The sequence below is a fragment of the Teleopsis dalmanni genome, chromosome 2 (assembly GCF_002237135.1).
Source record: "Teleopsis dalmanni isolate 2A chromosome 2, ASM223713v2, whole genome shotgun sequence".
Lineage (NCBI taxonomy): Eukaryota > Metazoa > Arthropoda > Insecta > Diptera > Diopsidae > Teleopsis > Teleopsis dalmanni.
This window is the reverse complement of record NC_051847.1, coordinates 26,805,544-26,826,359: the sequence shown is the minus strand read 5'-3', so window position 1 is coordinate 26,826,359 and position 20,816 is coordinate 26,805,544. Positions and strand designations below refer to the sequence as shown.

General features: G+C 31.7%; 1 protein-coding gene across 3 annotated transcripts in view; it reads right to left on the bottom strand.

Moving 5' to 3' along the window:
• The window catches only part of LOC119680838 (protein spinster), a 43,250-nt gene extending 30,071 nt beyond the window's left edge, over positions 1-13,179 (bottom strand). For 2 of the 3 annotated variants that reach the window (XM_038093836.1, XM_038093835.1), the window contains exon 1: positions 12,366-13,179. In XM_038093836.1, the coding sequence (XP_037949764.1) occupies positions 12,366-12,660 (295 nt within the window). In that variant the 5' untranslated portion in view covers positions 12,661-13,179. The remainder of the gene's footprint in view (positions 1-12,365) is intronic. The other variant, XM_038093837.1, reaches the window with a different exon arrangement.
• Positions 13,180-20,816: the final 7,637 nt, after the last annotated feature.

The window sequence follows — 20,816 nt, the reverse complement described above, 5'->3', positions numbered from 1 at the left end:
CGATAAGCTAAAGTCGAGAGTATAAAAATACTCTCGAGTTTTCGGTTTCCCATATTGTTGAATGCCAGATAGCTAACATATAGAGTAAGAAGTTAACTGTTGTTATTTTTATTAGATTTGTAAAAAATAAACCGTTTTTAATTTAATATATTTGATCGACACATAATCTATTTTGTGGGCTCGTCTAATAAAATAATTTCCTAAAATATTATTTTTTTTATTTACAAATTGTGAAGATTTGGTTTTTAGATGATATGATGAAGTAAAGTTAAAAATAAAATTTCAATGAATAACAAGATTTTAATAAAAGCATGTGCAGATGATGATGAAGTACAGCACATCACGCCACATTTTCTACTGATTACTACAGCAGTTTATTCGTATCTGAAATTCATAAAATACAAACTAAACAAAACAAATAAATATAATATATAAGACAACATAAAGCAATAAGATACGCTACATTGAAATATTTTCATATATAAAAAAATTTTTTTTAAATAATTAAATAGAAATATAAGTACAATAAATATAATAATAATAGTAATAATAGTAAAATATAATAGTAATAGTAGTACAATATAATAATAATAATTAGTAAAATATAATAATAATAATGGTCAAATATAATAACAATAGTATAATACAATAATAATAATAGTAAGATATAATAATAATAATAATAATAGTAAGATATAATAATAATAATAATAATAGTAATATTCAATAATTTTAAAAGTAAGATATAATAATAATAATAATAATAATAGTAATATTTAATAATTTTAATAGTAAAACACAATAAAAATAATAGTAGTGATATTTACTAATAATAATAATCATAGTGATATTTTATAATAATAATAGCAAAATATAATAATAATAGTGATATATAATTTTAAAAGAATGTTAAGACGCTTGGCGTTAATAATATGTGAGAACGGCCTAAACTGAACACCATCTGTGAGACAGACTTGTTGTCTCTTTAAACAATATGATATATATAATAAAAAGCCAGTGAAGGTGTTCACGTGTATTCTAAGTCTAATGTTGGATAAAATAATTGACGGGTTAGTACAATAGACCACATCGGTCTTTTAATACTGAACCAATTCTTCTGATCCGTTAAAGTTATATTGTGTTATGTTTAATAATACAGAATTTTTATAAATTAATAACTAAATTATATATAATATGACTATATATGAATTATCACATATAGACCTTTCATCGAAAAAGTTATTGAAGTTATATTATATTTTCTTTGATATGTGATTCCTAATTAAATTGTCACTATAAGATCCTGTCAACTGGGTGTATAAGTTTATATACCATATTTTGTGAGTTGTAGCGCACTTTTTATTAGTCTCAACTCTTTATGGTTCATGATTCATACTGTGACTGACCATGTACAGAGTATGAAATTTTAATGAAATGATAATACATATTTAAAAATTACTGATTTTCATGCTTTCATGCAGGAAAGTGTTTCTAGTGTTGATAATATGAATACAATAAACGACGATATGAGTGAGGGCTTTGAGATGTGATACCAGCTATGCATAACGGATTTGAATAATAAACTTGAAATCCATGGTAGCCTTATGAAATTTCTTTTGTTAGTTAATCCCTCTCCACCTCCATCTTCCCCCCAATCCGGAATTTGCACGTGTTCATCGGACTTGTTTGCAGTCGGGGGTAACAGACTGTATTCTAGCGTCGCACCTCAATGATACCTGCCCGCCTCATTGAGTAACTGTGGGCTTACCGTGTTATCGGGGGCTATGACACGGCGGACCTCCTTTCCCCCACACTCGTGGGAATTTAATGGAACATAATTTGAATAAAAATAATAAAAACAATATAAAAAACCAGCAGGAACACACACTGCAAATAAACTGGTAAATCGGTCGGAGTCTGATATCCAACATACCGATCGCCAGGCACCCTTTCCAAAACGGAAAGCGGAAAAAAGTACTGAGGGCAAAGAAGCTAGGAACAATACTAGCTCTCTGCCAACTGAATCAAAAACGGAACTTTCGTTACGAAAAGGAAGTCAAGGAACTCTGGGTTCAAAGGTTGCACCAAAAGATGTAACGATCGAAACACTACCACAGCCCTCGACAAGCACTGGACTAAACTCCGGCCAAAGCTTTCGCGACGCCAGGAAATCTACTGGTTTGAGCGGTGCGGGTACAAAATGGTACCTGCGCTATCTCAAAGAAGGCTTAGCACCGGAGGCAGCCAAGGAAAAGGCGCTCAATCGGCCGAGGGGCAATCAAGACTCTAAGAAGAGGTCTGCCCAAGAAATTAGTCCGATCGATCATCAATCAGCTAAGAAAAGAAGAGGGAATGAGAAACCTCCACAAGCAAAGGATGGTACGCAAATGACAGCACCAAAACAACCGAGAAAAATAATATCGGGCAGCAGTTACGCTAATGTAGCCAAGAGCTTAAGAATAGCAATTCTTCCGAAATCTTACCCGGAATCTACTCTTTCTAGGGAGGAGCAAGGTAAAATCGAGGAACTTCTCATTGAGGAGATGTATAAATGATGGGATGCCAAGCTACGATTTAGCGGGATACACTTTCGCCCAGGACTTATACTGGTTGACTGCGTAGACGAGGATGCGGCTAATTTTATCCATGGAACGGCACCTAAGCTGAACGGATGGGAAGGCGCTGAACTCACCACGTGTGTCGGGGACAAAATACCGAAATTACACATGTTGACAGTCTACCTCCCAAGAGCCAAAGGGGTCGACACGGAAAAGCTGCTAAAACTGCTCATAACTCAAAATGAGGGTCTACATACTCAGATGTGGAGAGTTTTTAGCAGCAAGGATCTGAAAAATGGCAAACTCCTAACAATCGGGATTGACAACCGGTCTCAGGAAGCCATAACAAACAACGGCTGTAGGATCTTCTACAGATTCAGTTCCGTCCCAATTCACCTGCATAAGGGACGAGACAACAAGGAAAGAAGTAACTCAGCTGGGGAAAATACACCAGCTGTAGGAACGATACCTGCAACTGTTGCGGAACTAGTGGAGGAGGAGGCGACCAGGAGCGAGAAGATTGAAGATATCAGCGTGCTACCTCACGAGAGTGAGGACATTGAGAATCTAGATCTCTCTCTACTGAACCTGGCGTCCGAGGAAGACTCCGAAAGAATCTTTCTGTCAGACATCGACGACGGTCTGATAGAAGAAACGAAGGAGGAATAACCACCTGATGACCAGCACTAGAATCGCCCAAATAAATATCCACCATGCAAAGCTGCGTCGGCAGTTATTGCAAGGGCTACGCTCAAATCGAACCTGAGCATAGTGCTGGTCCAAGAACCCTGGATTTACAGGGGTCGAATCTGTGGTTTGACTGCAAAGAATATGCAGACAATTTGGGATGTAAGATGTGATAAACCAAGAACCTGCATTTTATTGAATATTAATATCAACTTTATCTGTCTTTCAGAATTTCTCTCCAGGGACCTCGTTGCCATACAGATTCCGGCCAACATCAACGGAGTTCTACGGAACGTAGTCGTAGCTACAGGTTATCTACCAGGAGACGACACTCAGGTACCATCTACAGAGGTCGATAAACTGGTAAACTACTGCGAGAGAATGAAATTGCCTCTTATACTCGGTTGCGACTCCAACGCACACAACGAAGTTTGGGGAAGCACTAACACCAATATAAGAGGTGAGTACCTTTTAGAATTTATAACTAGTAAAAAATTAGAAATATGTAATGTAGGTAATACACCAACATTTGTAACTATCTCACGGCAAAGAGGTCCTAGATATTACTATAGGAAATACTCGAGGTTGTGAGCTTGTGAAAAACTGGAGAGTATCCAGTGAACCATCTATGTCTGATCATAGAATTCTAAGGTTCGACATTGAAGGTTCACCAATTAACAAAAAAATTTTAAGGAACCCAAGAAAAACAAATTGGGAGAACTACACGGAAAATCTGAAAGACAATCTTGTCCAATTAGGGCTAGATGAAATCATTCAGAATGAAATTCAATTAGAAAATTACCTAGAAAACCTTAATGGGGCCATACTAAATGCATATGAGGATAGCTGTCCATTAAGCCTGATTAACTCCACCAAGGATGTGCCTTGGTGGAACAATGACCTTAAAAACCTAAGAAACACTGTTAGAGGACTTTTTAACTACTCAAAGCGAACAGGAGACTGGTCAGAATATAGGAAAAAAACTTACTTTGTACAATAGAGAAATTAGGGCCTCTAAACGCAGAAGCTTTCAAAAATTCTGCGAAAGCATAGAAAGCACTACGGAGGTATCAAGACTCTACAAGGTACTTGCAAAAAGCAGCAGCCTCACCTCCACAAATCTCAAGCGAGAAGATGGAAGTTTCACCGAAGGTGAAGAAGAGAAGATACAACTACTTCTGGACGTACACTTCCCAGGATCCTCTCCAACTCTAGGGACGGAATCAGAACACACTGAACCCCCTAAAACAGTAAAGAAGGATGATTGGAAATTTGCCAAAAATATAATCACAATGCCTAAAATCAGGTGGGCGGTAAATTCGCTCAAGCCACTGAAATCTCCAGGTATTGATGGTGTCTTTCCGGCATTACTTCAAAAAGGAATTGAACAGCTACTAGGTCCAATAACTAGAATAGCCAGAGTCAGTATTGCATTGGGATACATACCAAACATGTGGAGAAGGGCAAAAGTGGTCTTTATTCCGAAGGCGGGCAAAAGAGATCCTACTCACCCGAAATCCTTCAGACCAATCTGCCTCACATCCTTCCTACTTAAAGTAGTAGAAAAAGTTGTGGATAACTATATCAGGAATACTACACTGAAAGTAACTCCACTATACAGTCGCCAACATGCCTATAGGGCAGGGCAGTCGACAGAAACAGCCCTGCATCAACTAAGTAACACGATTCAGGACAGCATAGATAAGAAAGAGATAGCAATTTGCGCTTTCCTAGACATTGAAGGAGCCTTTGATAACACTTCACATGAGGTTATAAACTCAACTATTTCTAAAAGAGGAATCAATGGCACACTCTCACGCTGGATGAGCAATATGCTTCGCACCAGGAGAGTAGAAATTCCGACCAGCAATGGTAATATTTTTGCAAATACTTCGCGAGGGTGCCCACAAGGTGGAGTATTATCACCCCTTATGTGGAGTATGGTAGTGGATGAACTATTGGTAAAACTGGACAGGAATGGCTTCCAAATCCAGGGGTACGCCGATGATGTGGTAATTATCTGCAGAGGAAAATATGAGAGTACTCTGTGCGAAAGAATCCAGTTAGGCTTAAAACTAACTAAAGAATGGTGCAATTCGGTTGGGCTGAAAATAAATCCAGCAAAAACAACCATTGTGCTATTCACTAAGAAATACAAAATAAAAAACCTTAAACCCATCCGCTTAGATGGGTTTGAAATAAAACTACAAAAGGAGGTAAAATTTTTGGGTATAATTTTAGACCAAAAATTAACATGGAAATCTCATATCCAAGAAGTGACAAAAAAGGCAACCAAAGCCTTTATGACATGTAGATCCATCGCAGGTAAGAATTGGGGATGTACACCAAAGTCACTGCGATGGATATACACAGCAGTAATCAGACCAATGATCACCTACGGATCAATAGTCTGGCAGAACTGCACAAATCAACAAAGCGTTATCAACACACTCAACAAGGTACAACGACTTGCATGTGTAAGCATAACAGGAGCAATGAGAACATGTCCCACGTCATCAATTGAAGTACTCCTGGAACTTACTCCTCTTCATATCTATGTGCAATCACAGGCGAAGAGGGCTGCTCTAAGAGTAAATACAAATAAGGTGACTGGTCTTGAAACCAATAGCAAAAAACTTGATACTTTGGCTGCACAAATCCCAGAAATTGAAATGCCAATGGACAGGATGATTGTAAAGCATAACTTTACAAAAAACTTCAAAACTGAACTTGGCAACAAAAAGAACTGGGGAGGTTTGTCTAACATCCCAAAAATAAAAGAAACCATGATAACATGGTATACAGACGGCTCTCTCACCAATGAGGGAGCTGGAGCTGGTGTTTATGGACCAGGCAAAAAATACTGGGAAGCATTAGGAAACAATACAACCATCTTTCAAGCGGAAATATACGCGATAGATAGATGCGCCAGTTTCAATATTGAACGTAACTACCGGAACCGTAAAATTGCAATACTGACTGACAGCCAGGCAGCTATAATGGCACTCATATCTTACCAGGTAACATCCAAACTGGTATGGGAATGCATTGACAAGCTGAACACACTCGGTGGGATCAATCAGGTGCACCTTTTATGGATTCCGGGACATACTGGTATCCAAGGTAATGAAATAGCAGACAAACTTGCAAGAAGAGGCGCGGCATCAAGAATGATAGGCCCAGAACCATTCTGTGGTCTAGGCAAAGGAGCTATATCCATTATCATGAATGACGCAGAGAAAAAAGAGAGAGAACTCTATTGGTTAATGCTACCAAGACTCTCACAATCTAAAATGCTTTTAGGGACTTACAACCTAAAACGCTTTAAAGATTGCATAGTGCAATCAAAGACTAACATAAGAATTATTACGGGTTTACTGACCGGTCACTGCAGATTGAATAATCACCTATCGAAGTTAGGAATTCAATCCAACTCAGACTGCAGATACTGCAGGGAAGAGAGAGAAACGGCATACCATGTGCTTGGGGAGTGCCCGGCACTGATGCATAAACGAAAGAAACACCTAGGAGGGTATTTCATGGATCATAAGGATTCAAGACTGGAGAAGATAGGATCCATACTGTCTTTCATTAAAGAAATCGGACTTGGAGAAATACTCTAACCCGACAAAGGGGCACAATAGATCTTTTAGGTCGCAGTGCACGATCCCTTACTCAATAATAATGTATTAAATGAAAGTGAAGTACTGAATAAATTTAAAAATAGTTATTATATTTTTAAAAACTTATAATAATAAAAAAATACCATATTTTTATATTTAAAGAGATTAGTCTGACTCTTAAAAATAAATCCAAATAAATATTTAATTTTTTATATTTGTGGTATTAATTATCAAATATATAACAAATTCTATGTAAAATGTGTGAAATAAACGTCACGAGTTTGACTAAAATCTTACGAGAAAAAAAATGTAAAATATATTATATAAAAATTAGAATATATGATCATTTTATAATACTATATAAAAAAAATCTCATCACATGTTTTACATAAATATGTATGTGAGTTACAAAAAATAATGCAAAAAGATAAGAATTTTTTTTTTTTACTTATGTAGGAATTTGAAAATATTTTCTTGCCAACTGTAAATTTTAAATTCGATTATCTGATAAGAAATCTCAGTTTTAATCTTAAGTCTTAAATTTAAAGAATGTATGAAATTTTGATAAAACAAAACAGAATTATCATTTGCAGATAAGCAGAGTGAGTTTAATTAAAGTATTCATTCATAAAATTATACATATATATATACGTAAATTTATATAAACTTTGTTGAAGTTAAGAAATAAGATCTGCGCTCGCACATCGGCAATACTGCTATGTAGTCTCTCTCCATGTTAAGCAAACATTCCATAGAAATAAGTATGACGGGGTCTCAGTTCTACGTATCCTAACTTCATAATAGATCTCTCAATGTAAAGCACAGAGATAGACATCTCAAGCACATTGCCTAGCAATGCTAGTGTCACACATAGAGTTTTGTTTACATCGGATATTCCTGCCAATAATTGCTTGACATACAGCAATTATTTAAATTTAGTTTTTATTCTAGTAATAAAACATAACTTCTCTGCTATTGAACTAGATTAAGAAAAATATAGCTATGCTATATTAAACCAATTGGAACTGAGTGTTACTAATATTCCTTACGGTTCGTAGTGACACATAGTTAAATATATGTAAGAAATGAACTATAATTTTTTTTATATACTTTCTATTATATATGTATAAATCTTTATCAATAAAATAAGTAAATTTATTTCTGTGTTTACAATTTGCAAATTTAAAGTCTTCGCATTCTTAGTAGTTTAATAACTTATACAAAGCTATAAATAATAATCATATTTCAAGACTTAGTCAACAATAATATTAGACACTAGACAGCAATCTTCTATAATTTATGATTTGATTTGACTGGAATAAAATTAATGACCTTTAAATCTAGACTCGCGGATTTAGATAAGAATTGACATTATCAATATTTTGACTACTTAGTAAATTTTTTAGTCACGTGTTTACTTTTTGAGTATAAAATATACAAATTTTAAATATTAATTAATTTTAAACTAAAAATTAAACATAAAATAGAGAAATTTTTTAACTAAAACTAGACATTTTTATTGTATAATAAAATTATTAATATTAAATCGAAGCAATAATAACAAATCAAAATAATTAAAAACAAAAATAAATTTTCATCTTAATTGATTAATAAATAAATCAAAATAATAAATATGTGTTGTGCAATAATAAATAAAATTGTTAATAAATAAAATAATACCTTAAGCCATTTTTATAATAATAATGATTATAAATAATAATAATGATAACAATAATAACAATAATTATTAATAAAAATTATTTAAATTTTTATATTATATTTACGCTCTATCTACCAAAGGCTCAAAAGCCGAAACGTCTTTAGTTAACCTTTAATGCAGCGCGGTTTGCTTAGGTTTAAAACTAGCTCATTCGGATGTGCAGATAGTCAATCTAGATCTGGATTAATATCTGTTTTTTATAGAAAGAGATTTTTTAAGTCCTGTTAAATGAAATAGTTTGATTCATGCCATGGAGCAAGATAATATATCGAAATATTTTTGATTGGAGGTATTTAGAGTGCTTAGTAGAACCTTTTTCCTTAAATTTGAGGGTTTGATCCCGAGTAGCAAATTCGTTTTTGGGGTGCGTTAAGCTGCTTGTCCTTTATATGACTTTTCTATACCTCAGTATATATCGCCAGGTACATATTTGACAAACTCATATTCTGAGATTGCAGCATCTCGAATTTTACTTATTGTTTTGAAACAAACTAAATTAGAATTTAAAATAAAAAGACAAAATGTCGGAAACACTTAAAAGCGTTTTGAAAATACTTGACATACAAAGTTTTGGAATTCATTGAAGACAGACGAAGAAACCTTCATTATTATAATTTAAAATAAAATTTTATTTCATTTCTGGTTTTTGATCTTTCGTATATTTTCTTCAATTTGTTCTACTACTCACATTTGTTATACGTGAAGATATAACTTAAAAATATTGTTAAACATAATTTGTGGGTCAATACAAAAGGAGAAGTACTAGAAAATTAGTGAAGTGTTGGTTTTTATTAAAGACAATTGTTTACGTCAGTTTAAGTGTGCTTAAAGGTCTTTAAATTAATGTGAGCTTTATGAATGCGGGTCACACGAAGTGGGAAAACTACAATTCACAAGTTTTACACATTTTTGTTAAACTACTTCACGCGTGTGGGGGAAATATTTAAATTGATGTAAAGTACGTAAACGTTTTAACAGAATTCCTCAGTAGCCCTCAGTAAACAAAAAAAAAATTCAATAAAAAAAGGAAAAAAAAATAAATAAAAAGAAAAATAAATAAATAAAAGAAAAAAAATAAATAAAATAAATAATATAACAATATAAAAAAAAATAATATAAATAAATAAAAAAAATAATATAAATAAATAAAAAAAAATGATATAAATAAATAAAAATAATATAAATAAATAAATATAATATAAATAAAAAAAATAATATAAATAAATAAAAGTAATAAAAAAAATTAAAATAAATAAATATAAGAATGCCGTTTCCGATTGGTAAATGAGGGGTAAATTTATCAACCGAGATTGTTTTATAACATATGAGATTAATTTATAATACTCTAGATATTTTACCAAGTAGCAAGATTACCATGAAATTAACAGCTGTTTTATATGACTTAACAAATAAAGTGGGATTTCATTCGATATATCTATTTATTAAAAATAAAAATATCTACTAACATTACTATAAAAATGTTTGATCACTCTTAAAATATTTTATTGGGCAATAATATTTGACAGTTCTAGAGTAAATCTAATTTGAATCCAGATTTACCAATCCAAAACGCTATAAGACATTTTTTAGTAGTTGTATAATTAAATACAATAATAGTATTCTAAATTTCGAGTAACAAAATTGTTAATCGAGTAACTTGGTAAGACTGTAAAGTACCTGTAATAACGAAATACATGTACTTGATATGTATTGATAGAATTTAAATTCTGGAATTAGTTATTAACAAATATGTGACGCTTACTATTACCGTTCATATGGTAAATTTATTAGGTTTCTAGTAAAAGTAATTTTCCAAAATTAATAACACAAATATAAATTGAGATAACAAACCTTCTTAGATATGGAAGTGTTATTATTGTTTAAACCATGGCTGTTACTATTTTTTATAAGGTGTATTTTATTCTTAATATTACACATTTAAGTTATAAATCAAGTAATTTATATTATTTTTACAGCTAAGTTTTTCAGAAAAGTAATTAGAACTGATTACTTATGTTGTTTTCGATTGGCAAATCTAGAGTAACTTGTCCTCTCAAGATTTACTTTTACTACAGTTTTCTTTTTGGATTAATTAATCCATGCAATGTGTATAACATTTGAGATTAATTTATAATACTTTAGATGTTTAGATTTAAATTAATAAAATTGCTCAGAAATTAACAGCTGTTTTATACTAATTATCAATTTTAATAATTGAATTGTGTTTTTCATTTTAAATATTTCAAATAATGTATTTACTTGCAAATTAAAGTTTTAAAAATTAAATTAAAATAATGTTAAATAATATTAATTAAAATAATATAACAAAATAAGCTGAAAATGAATAAAATAAACGGCAAACATATGTGTAGCTGTCAAATAATTATGGAATCACTTTAAAATATATATAATTGAGTCACAAAATTCGATCATAAAATGACAGTTCGAATATAAACCTAAATGAGTCATTATTGAAAGCGTTATTAGTTTTGGAATAGTTGCGAGTTGAGTTTTTTAAATGTTTCTGTTTTTTTGGAAAGGGTTTATGTGAATAAAATAAAAGTTTTGCAGTTATTTATTTTTAATTAGTTCTCTATATAGATATCGTCGACGTTTTGAAGACGGTTTGACTTCTTCATTACGGCTGAGCATTATTATGGCTGCACTTTGAAATATTAATTCTATTTTGACTTATTTGCACCTAAAGACGTTTTATCTGTCGTTTGTCGTTATATATATATGTAATTATTTATAATCGATATTTTAATTATCATTATACTTCATCTATGATAAAAAAAAGGATAGTAATGGAATAACAAAAATGGTTTTAAATATTTTTTTGTGTAATTTATTATTTTTCAGTGCCCTTTTTTTTTTTAATGAAATTGACTATAATATTCTTCTTTTGTTCAAATGGCAGTTATTGTACTGATAATGTACTATAGAGGTGTTCAAAAATTGTAGATCTGGAAGAATAGAGTATTTGTTGGGAGTCTGTTATCAACACTAAGTACTTTTTTTTATAGAATGTGGTGTATTTATACAATTTTTGACTGACATGGGAAATTAGTAAATAAATGAGATTCACAATAAATAGATTTCTTTTGACCTAAAACTCTTAGTATTTAAATTATTTTTATATGTGGGGAGAATTATATTAATATATATTGATTTTTATTACAAGGACATTGTTTTAAAGCATTTGACATTAAAGAGCGTTTAAAGTCATAGAAGATGGCATGGTTGTTACTTATGTGCAACTATAAATCAAGAGCTAACGTTCTCACTTTGGTTTTGTTTTGACGGTGCTTCGTGTGCAGTCATGCACTGACCATAAATATGTCAAATCGAATATTATTTTCTTTTTTTTATTTTAGAATTTAGGGGTATGTGGTATAAACAACACTAATGTTAGTGTTGTGAGAAAATTCAGTATGAAGCATTAGATTAAAATACACAATAATGTTAGGCAACACTGGTGTTAAGGATTGCATTTGCTCAAGCGTTAGACATTTTTGCCACATTGATGTTAGGAATTTTTGACTACATCGGTATTAAGACACTTTTATAGGAATTTTAATAAATTCCAATGTGGAGAAATCATAATATAAAAATATAATATATTTTTTTATTTTTATAAAATACATAAACACTTGCATAAGAAAATAAGTAAGCAAGTATTTAAAAAAAAAAATTTTAAATAAATTTTATTTTAAACAATGTCGTAATATTTAATAAATTTATTTTTAAAAACACTTCAAACAATATAAAACTTACCGGCTATTGTAAATCGGTCCATGTAATTTATTAAATTGACAAAGCAGAGTACGCCTACTGTAAATGCGGCCGAGTGGGTTACACGCAGGAAACGATTTGTATTTCTAGTTGCATTCATAATTCTGACATCAGAATTATCACTACTTTCAGATCCTACTAATTGTTGTGATGAATGTGTCGATGGCAAGCCACCACCACCTTCCACCGAACTATGGTCAGCATCATCATTGGAAACGTCACTGTTACGATTTATGGCGGGATTATCCATTGGTATGGGTTGATATTGCTTCGCCATTCACGTGCGATTCTTGAAATAACAAAATTTGCAAAAAAAAAAAAACTTCCTTTTTGATTTTTATTTTACGAAATAACGTCTTAAAGAGAATAGGAAAATTAATGACGTTTAAAAATTTGCAGTTATCAGTTTTCTCTTCTATGCTTAAATTTAGCAAATATTTGCTTTTATTCTCATAAACTTTAGAGAAATTATGAATTTGCTTAATATACGTAAGCACAAAATTTGTTGTATTGGCTTTTTTGTTATACGCTAAAGAATTTTTACTAATCAAAAAACACAATTTAATTATTTCCTTTTTTTCTTGTGCCACTTGCTCTTTTTTTACTTTTTATAAAGTTATTTGCGATAAAGTAAATGCACCGCGCGTATTTCACACAACCAAAACCGCACGACGGACGAAAGTGATGTGTCCCGAGCTCGATTGAAAACAAGTTTGTGTAAAATGTTCCACGCATTGCATAAATAATCCGACAAAATGTTAAAATACAGCTGTTGTCAGAGAAGCTATGTTTATTGGAAATTCATGCAATTCAAAATGAAATACATTTACACTAGTAATATGTGTATATTGTATTTGGAACGTATTTAATATAAGTCATATACATTAAAAAAAGGTTATATGAATAATTTGTATATTGAAACTGTTTTATATATATTGAAAATAATGTTAAAAAAGAATTACTGTGCAAAAATTAAAATTTGAACCGATAAAGTACAGTATCAATAAAAATAAGTACGATAGTTTTATACAATCTGTCTCAAAAGAAAGATTGTAATTACTTTGACTTATCTGTGTAAATATACATATAATTTTAAATTCAGTATGTAGTTATTATTTTTTGTAGTAATTAATATATCCTTTACATATTCAAAACAAAAATTGAAAAATACATTTTTCATATATGTACAAAGACCGTAAGAAAATTTTAAACTTTTTTTTACGATTTTAGTCTTTAAGACAAATAATACAAATAGAAATTTACACAGTACAAACGAAAATAAGCACGTAAACGTGCTTACATTTTTAGCACGTTTACATTTTGTGGTTAAAGAAAATATGACATGGGTTAAAATGTTTTAAATAAAAATATGTCCTTACAAAGTATATGCTGTATTATTATTAGTATTACAGTGCGTTTATATTGTGAGGTGGAAGATAAAGCTCAACCCCACCAAGATCTCTGTCACAGGTTTTCTAGGCCAAAAGTGTGATCGCTCCAGAAGTTTTGATGAATTTCACATCAAGCCAGAGCTTGGTAATACCCTCATTCAATTTGTGGACAAGCTAAAATATCTTGGTGTTGTGCTAACTATTCCAGTTTGGTCTGCTATCACCTCTGACCAGATGGAAAGAATCCGTTTTTTCGAGCGCAAGTTTTTATACAATTGCACCAGATACAAGCACAAGCCAGACGGCAAGCACAAGCTTTATCATTATACCATTAATGATATATGTGTTCTGGTTCTGGTAATCGGTGTTTCCGCATTTAGGTTTTCACCTTATTTAATAAAGCCATATTACGACTTAATGGCAGAAGAACACATCAAATATTTCAATTCCGAATTATCAAAACCAAGAAGAGTTGTTGAAATGTTTTAGGCCCTTAAAAATCGAGATTTTTTCTTACTTCCACAAGAAGTTATAAAGGGTATGAAATACGTTATATATTCTTCCTCATTTTTATTAAATTTTATGAATTGTCTACTTTTGAAGTCAGTTAAATAGAGTTAAGAACCATATAAATGGCTTGGGTCGGTTCGGTGGCTCGATACTCTGAAACGATGGTTCGTTTTAAAATGCGGGGTTTTCAAGCTTACATATCAGCGGTTCGAGACATAACTTCAAGATTACAATGATTAGGTTATATATGCACTACAAAGTCGGTGATTTTGGTATAAAAGTTTATTTAATGAAACGAATTAATTTAACACAAATGTATATGTTATATTAAAATATATACTCGTACATAGTTTAAAATATAAGTACTTTATATATTCATCAATATATTTTTTATAATTTTTCGGTATAATGTGATTGGAGTGCTTTTTTGAAATATCTTCACTCATAAACAATAACGCATAATAATGAATACAATTAGAATTAAGTATAACTAGGGGCATAATAGAGCATATATATAGTCACAATGGTTCAATGGTATTTCATATATGTATACGACTACTTGATAACAAATCCTTTTACTCGCTCGATTTCAATCCGCAACCACAGAAATTTGCGCTATGCCTCAACAAAAGCGGCATCAATTTAAATTTCACATAAAATGCTTTGGTGCTAAGGAAGCAATACTAAAAGGATAAAATAATGGATCGATGAATTGCTGCAAATGAATCATGATGAGTATGATAATAATAATGGTTAAGCAGTTGCGGTGTGAGGGACAGCAAAAAGGATAATAATAAGCAATTGTGGGTACGCATTTTCAATCGTTCAAACCCATTCACACCCAAACAAACCCCAATGCACTTTGGGTTGTACTTTTGTACGAAGATATGTGAGGGTTTGTGTGATTGTGTCGGAATGCGTCCATTGTATATGAATGGTAAGTGAAGTGGTAAACTTATAATGCAAATGCTGAGAAACCGTACAACGGTCAACTTAAATTTATTGCCCTCGGCCAGCAGCATACAAACGTCAACTCATGCCGATAAAGTTGATGACTTGAGAATTTTCAATTGTGGTCCTTTAATTTGTTCAAGCTGTTACGTAGTAAATGGTCCTATAGTTTAACGGGACAGTTGCAGTAATAGTAAATGTTGGTAAATGTGGAGGGCTTGAATTGGTAGTGAGAATTAAGGAATTAAGAGAATTTCGCTTGGATGTTCTTAGAAACGGAAAGTATATTTGAAACTAATTTAAGTAAGGTATATAAAAAAACCAATGCTATTGATGTTAGAAAACAATGTGTGTATTACTTGGAATAAATGTAGTCAGCGAAAAGGCATTTTTAAATATAAACTAATATAAACATAATTTCTTATAATAGTTAATAACATGAACATCAATCGGAGTTATTCTAACAGTTATTTTGTTGCGAGCACTGTAGGTACTTTTAAAGCTATTATGCTTGCCACCGCTAGAAAAAATTATAATGTCAGCCTGATAAGGCATGTTGGTAAATTTTCTGAAATTATGTGGACCTCACCGTTGAGTTCATGCTGAGTCCTTTTCGAGTTAATGCATCTGGGCATTTTTACTCTTTGATAGTTGGGGGTTTCTGCAGAGTCCCACCCTTCTCTATGACTAATTAAAGTATTTCTCAAAAGCTTCGTAATTATTTGATGATTGATCTAAGATTTCCGTACCGCCCCGCGCGGCTAGAGATAATTTTGAGATTAGATAATGATAAGTAGGGTAATCTGTCGGATTTCGCGAATAGCTGCAGGGCTATGTCCCTTATGTATTTTTTGACCGTAGGATAGACAAGTGTGTTTACTGGTTCGAACTATGAGATCTTATTATATCTGTGACTGCTTTACTATTATTGTTGTTGTTGTGGTTTGAGTTGGTGCTAATGCGCACTTTTACTCTTTTGTGGCTGGGGGGCCTATCCCTGCTTCACACTAAGCTTTAACTATACTAGAATTATTATCATTTATTTATTTTTTAACTGATGACATACCGTAGATTAGCATATCTTGCTGTGCGTTCTGAGGTGGTTTGTTAGTGTGGATTTGGACAACGTACCGACTTTTGTGATAAATTTTAGGGTTTTGACCTTGATATATTTTTTCACTGATTCGATCCTTAGATCTCTATGTATGTCTGTAGTTTAAATATACCAGGGAATCTTAATTAGTCTTCTTAAAGCCGGATGTTACACATCCGTACAGTAGTGCTGGCCTAATTATTTGAGTATACTCGTATGTTATAATAACTCTCTACTTTTGATGTTGAAGCGGTTGTTATTAAACAGCAACTTTAGAAGATGTGGAATTTTAGAGCAACTATTTCGTTTACATTTCATATGTTTATACCAATTAAACCGTTTGTCAAAAGTGACCCCCAGATATTTTATGCTTTGCTTCCCCCGTATCTCTGTGCCACCGACACTGACTCCTGGACGATGCTGCCTTCTCATTCTTGTTATGAATATAGCTTTGGTTTTGTCATTGCTTATTTTAATCTTCTATTTCTGGACGTATTCCACCATGAGGTCTATATTTCTCTATAAGGTGTTGCTTACATTTATGGCATCCTGGTCAGTGTAGATCAAGCACTTTATTCTAGCTCATATAAAGAAACATATATCGTTATGACTTTTAAGTCAGTTGAGTGTAATTTGACATTTTGATATCAAATTAAATTTATTTTTTTATATTGAACTTATAGTATGTTCATGCTTAGTATCAACAAAAGAGAAGAATAAATATAAAAACTATTTTAAAATGTAAATAATTTTACTGAAATTGTTTAATTTAATTATTTTCAGTTTCAGACACATTTCAACTTCCAAACATAGAACAACTACAACAGCTCTATTCGCATAATTAAATCCTTCATTTGAGTTTTGTAACAAAATAAATAATTAACTGGACTCAGTTGCAGATGCAGTTGCAACTGAAATTGGAGTAAACTTTCCTTTTGGAATTTAACATTGTAATTTTATTTATTCCCATAACTTTTTGCCACAAATTTTCCATTCACGCCGCGTTATTCAAATTGTTACAGGCACATCGCACGGACCGGCCTGTTCCAGTGTTGCACATTATTCCACTTAACTAAGTTGCTACCTTATGGTGCTAATGATGCACCTTGCCTTATGTGCATTCACTTCCGGCCATGAAGCTAAAATTAATTTCTTTTATTTTCATAAGCATTTTTTCTGAATTTTTAATTACTCACTCTGCCATTTTGCTTGGAATTTCATATTTAATTGCACTGCGCCAGGGTTGGCAGCAATAAAAATAATTTTAATGTTCATTTTGTTTGAAATGCTTTGGTGGGTGTTGCAGGTCTCTGGGTCAAATTTGATTTAAGACATTAAAACAAAGTTGCCATAACAATGTTAATTAAAGTTCATGGATTTTTTTGACAAATAAAATGAACGAATGAATGAATGAAATTACAAAATTTATGCATTTCTAAACAAGTTTGTCATTTAGTTTGAAAAATATGAAGAAAATGATAATTAACTGATCTTATGAATTCGGGTATGTTTCTTCTATAAAAGTAAAAGTGATTAAACTTTAAATTTAATACTTATATTTTTTATATAAATAATTTAATTGCAATTTAATTGTTTACCATTTACTGATAAAATTATTATTAAACTGTATGTTATTATTATGTTGAGGATAGTTGAGTCAATGGACTTGAGCACTTTTACTCTCTATTAACTACGAGATTTCTTCATAACCCCTCTCTACGCCTTGACTGGTTTATTGTTTATCACTTCATCAGACTAAGCAATAACTGACCTTTAATCTGCATAAGCCTGTCAGTTTTCGTAAATAATTTCAGCGCTCTATTCTTTATGTATTTTTTGATCGGCTCAATTTTGTGGTCCCTGAGGATGTCATTCGTCCTAATGTACCATGAAAAGTCTTTTCAGAACCTGTCTTTATGTAATTCTAGCTGGCGAATAGATTGTTCCAAAAATGATCGTACATTTATTTAATGTTTTTCAAGAGTCATTTGCAGATTGCACTAGCAGATAGTTCAATCAATGATATATTAGAATGTTTGTTAGAAAAAGTTTTGTTCTCATTCAGTGAGTTCCATAATTTGTCATACATCAAAGAATTTGTTTGTATTGATTGGCGAAAATGAGCGCCATCTTCATTATATGTTATCACCCAAAGAAAGATCAATCAGCAATTAATCAGTTCTTCTTCAAAAGGTGTACAGAGGTTTGTATCAGTTTTTGATTAGGAAACGATCTTACCATTATCACTAATATTCAATTAACTAAATTATTTCATCACGTAATATTAGTAATATGCACTATTTAGTAATATGTACTGCTAATCTTCCCGTTTTTCTCTTGATGCTAGACAATTTGTATCACCGATGATACCTATAAAAAAAATTTTCCTGATATAGGAAACTTTTTCACTGAGGTTTCTTGATAGTTACTCGTGAACAAAATTGGCGCATTTAAGAAGATGAAAATCTTGGTGGAAATTGATTATGACTTTATGGTTTCTTTATAAATAATCAGATTATTTTTTTAATTTTTTTGGAAGATTAGACTTTCCTTTTAACAGTTCAGTTGTGATGTTAAATAAATACAAAATGAAATAATTTTTATGATGTGGGTTGGTGGGTTTAAGTAGTGGTTCAGGCCATGAGTCCACTTAGCACTATTGTACCATTTCTGTTTGTAGCTAATTTCAATTCAGTTCGCAACTGGTCGTTAAATTAGCTTCCGTTAGCTAATCGTGATTATTGAAAAACAGTTTATTTAAGGTAGCTATTCCCTGCTTTCAAACAGTAAGATATAAGCAAAGAATATAAAAAAAAAACTTTTTTTTCTACTGGTTGTTTGCAGATGTGTCTATGAATAATAACATGTAAAGGACTCCCAATATGATATGTCAGTATATACAGTTGGGGTGCTCTACAGAATACAAAAATCAGAGCAGCCCAACTGTATATACTGCGGATCTGTTGGAGACAATGCTGAGCATACTTTCTTCAACTGCGAAAGATGACATGGAGAAAGAATATTACTTGCAGAATATGTAGGTCATTTCACAGTCGAGAATATCGTAGAAAAAATGACAGAACGAGCAGAAAATTGGAACAAAATCACACAATACGTAGGAAATGTGCTAAGAAAAAGAAGAAAGATCTGGACGCAAACTAATCTAAAACGAAGAGCAATCCGATGACATTCCAATTTGGAACAGAAGTGGGAGCCTGGATCCAGGTTTTATGAGAAACATATGGCATGGATGGTCAACTTATAAGGGAACCTCCCTAAAGGGTTTTTTAGCTGGTATACTACAAAGTAGGAGTTAGATACACCTTTCCGGCAACGGTTGGTTCGACGGTGCATAAAGCATTCTACCTCCTCACCACACAAAAAAAATATGATATGTCAAATATTTCGAATTTAATCCATTTAATTGAATTTATTATTTATGTATTGAATGTTATTATTTATTTTAAATTTTAAAAACCAACAAAAATTTTAATAAAGCCAAATATTATTACAAAATGAAACCAATTTATTTTGTATAATCAATGTTAACACAGTAAATTCTACTATAATAACAACAAGACTAATAAATGAATACTGCAAGTAATGCAATGTGCAGAATAATTACAACAAAATTCAAATAAAATTTGTATTCTTAAGTGGCAAAGTCATAATTTCCATAAATGACACATAAAAACGAGCTCACATACGGTCAGAAACTTGAGACATCAAAAGACTTAAAATGATAAGACATGAAAAACTGTCGACAATAATTTCATGAATTCCGGGCTTACGAGTACAAGTGTCTACACAAGGTCGTTGGGGGAGAAGTAGACATGTAGAAGAGACATTTGCAGTTTTCATGCATTAAATGCTTTTAAATGAAATTATAATGCAATCACGTACTTTACATACAAATCCGTACAACAAATATTAACATTAATTTAATTACAATTTCATAAATGCACGAAGAGTACTGAGTGACAAAGCTAGTACACAAAGCACGGGTAGACGATAGACGGTTGGGTGGATGGGTGGATGGATTGATGGACTACAAACACACAGAGAAAATATATTTTAGAATGTGTGTGACAGTCAGAAGAAATTTTATGTTGGTAATTTCATAAAAGTTTATAAAATTTTTCATTTTTTAAATGCTGCTTCTCATACGTGCAATTATTTCTTTGATAGCTGCAGCTCAACCGGAATTTTATGAAAACGAATGAGCAACAATAAAATTTTCTAAACGGAAAACTAGTAAGGAAAGTGACAGTCATGACATCAAACATAATTAATTTAATGTCCCCCAAATAAGATAACAAGAATATATATGCTTGAAATGGGTAACATTCGAATGGGTTGTGGGGAGAAAGTATTTATTCATATTAAACACCATTGGGTTAGGTAAGTTCATATACTTAAAAATGTCTTTGACGTGAGATTACCAGTTATTTTTATACATATATAAAAAAAAAATAAGATTAATTCTGG